This window comes from Pinus tabuliformis, chromosome 9 (assembly GCF_031772625.1).
Source record: "Pinus tabuliformis cultivar Carrire ecotype Pingquan chromosome 9, CPIR1, whole genome shotgun sequence".
In the NCBI taxonomy this organism is placed as follows: Eukaryota; Viridiplantae; Streptophyta; class Pinopsida; order Pinales; family Pinaceae; genus Pinus; species Pinus tabuliformis.
In genome coordinates this window covers 1,105,913,101-1,105,914,352 of record NC_142307.1, presented here as the reverse complement: position 1 = coordinate 1,105,914,352, position 1,252 = coordinate 1,105,913,101, and the positions used below count along the sequence as shown (strand labels likewise).

Sequence of the window (1,252 nt, the reverse complement as noted above, 5' to 3'; positions counted from 1 at the left end):
GCTTCACAGGTTTCCATCGATTCTTTTTTAATTTTTTTACATGATTCCAGAGAGATAGTTCATGTACGCTATTTAGCCATACTGGCCTCGCCAATGCACTGAATTTCCAAAACTTGAAAATATGGTCCGAGTCTGGATCATTGATTAGCATATGATATCTGTGTAGAATAGATTAGAATTTTCGGGAGTACTAGTGTTGGCACGGTTGCACTGTGGGTTCTCCATTGTCCCTTAATCGCCATGACAATCCCCCATGGCAGAGTTTCATGCCGCACTCTCCTGATGGGTCAAAGTATTAAGCTATTATACTTAATTCTACCTCTCTCGATTATCATTACTTTTCAAGCACATATTTGCAACACACAGCAGTGCCACCACAACGTTAACTATACAAAGGGCAGTAAGTTTGAGAGCAATCTGAATAGAGTCTTGAATAATCTTGCTCGAGATACGTCCCAAACAGGGTTTAACACTTCTGAGTATGGCCAAAGTCCCGACCAAGTATATGGCCTCCTCCAATGCAGGGGAGACACAACAGTCGAACAATGCTACAATTGTTCGCAACAAGCAAACACTTCCCTTCGACAATTCTGTGGGAATGCCACCGGCGGTTTAATTTGGCTTGGTGACTGCTTCTTGCGTTATGAAAACCACAGTTTCTTCGGACAATTGGATACTGACGATGGATATTATCTGGCAAATACAAATAATGTTTCCAGCCCTGATGTCTTTATGACGGCTCTGGGGAACCTATTCACCAATTTGTCAACTGCGGCAGCATCTACATCTAAATTATATGCTTCGGGAACAATTACAGATTCGTTATTTCGAAACATCTGTGGTCTGGTCCAGTGCTGGAGAGATATATCGAGTGACGACTGCACAACATGTCTCTCAAATACAATCAATTATATTTTCACAGTTTATACGGGAAGGCAAGGGGCTAGGGGTCTGATTGGAAGCTGCATAGTCCATTATGAAATATATCCCTTCTTTAATTCGACTGCAGATACACCACCTGTTGAAGCACCACTTAATAAGCCGGTGGATATGACACCATCGAGGAACAGTACGCAGATCAACAAATCTTCAAACAAATTGTTGAAATACTAATTTCAACTGCAGCAAAACCGTTTGAGGATTCCCCGCACCGCCCTTTGTTGAACAGTGGTATTTCTCAAGGGGGCAGCGAGCACATTCACCTGCTGACACGTGCCTTGAGTGGTTTCGCAAAAACAACCTTCCCCGGCGC

General features: G+C 43.1%; 1 protein-coding gene across 1 annotated transcript; it reads left to right on the top strand.

Moving 5' to 3' along the window:
- Positions 1-215: 215 nt before the first annotated feature.
- Positions 216-1,252, top strand: LOC149152526 (antimicrobial ginkbilobin-2-like protein). The gene has a single exon (XM_089446052.1). It carries the CDS (start codon positions 241-243, stop codon positions 1,111-1,113), a length of 873 nt encoding a protein of 290 aa, XP_089302178.1. The 5' UTR covers positions 216-240; the 3' UTR covers positions 1,114-1,252.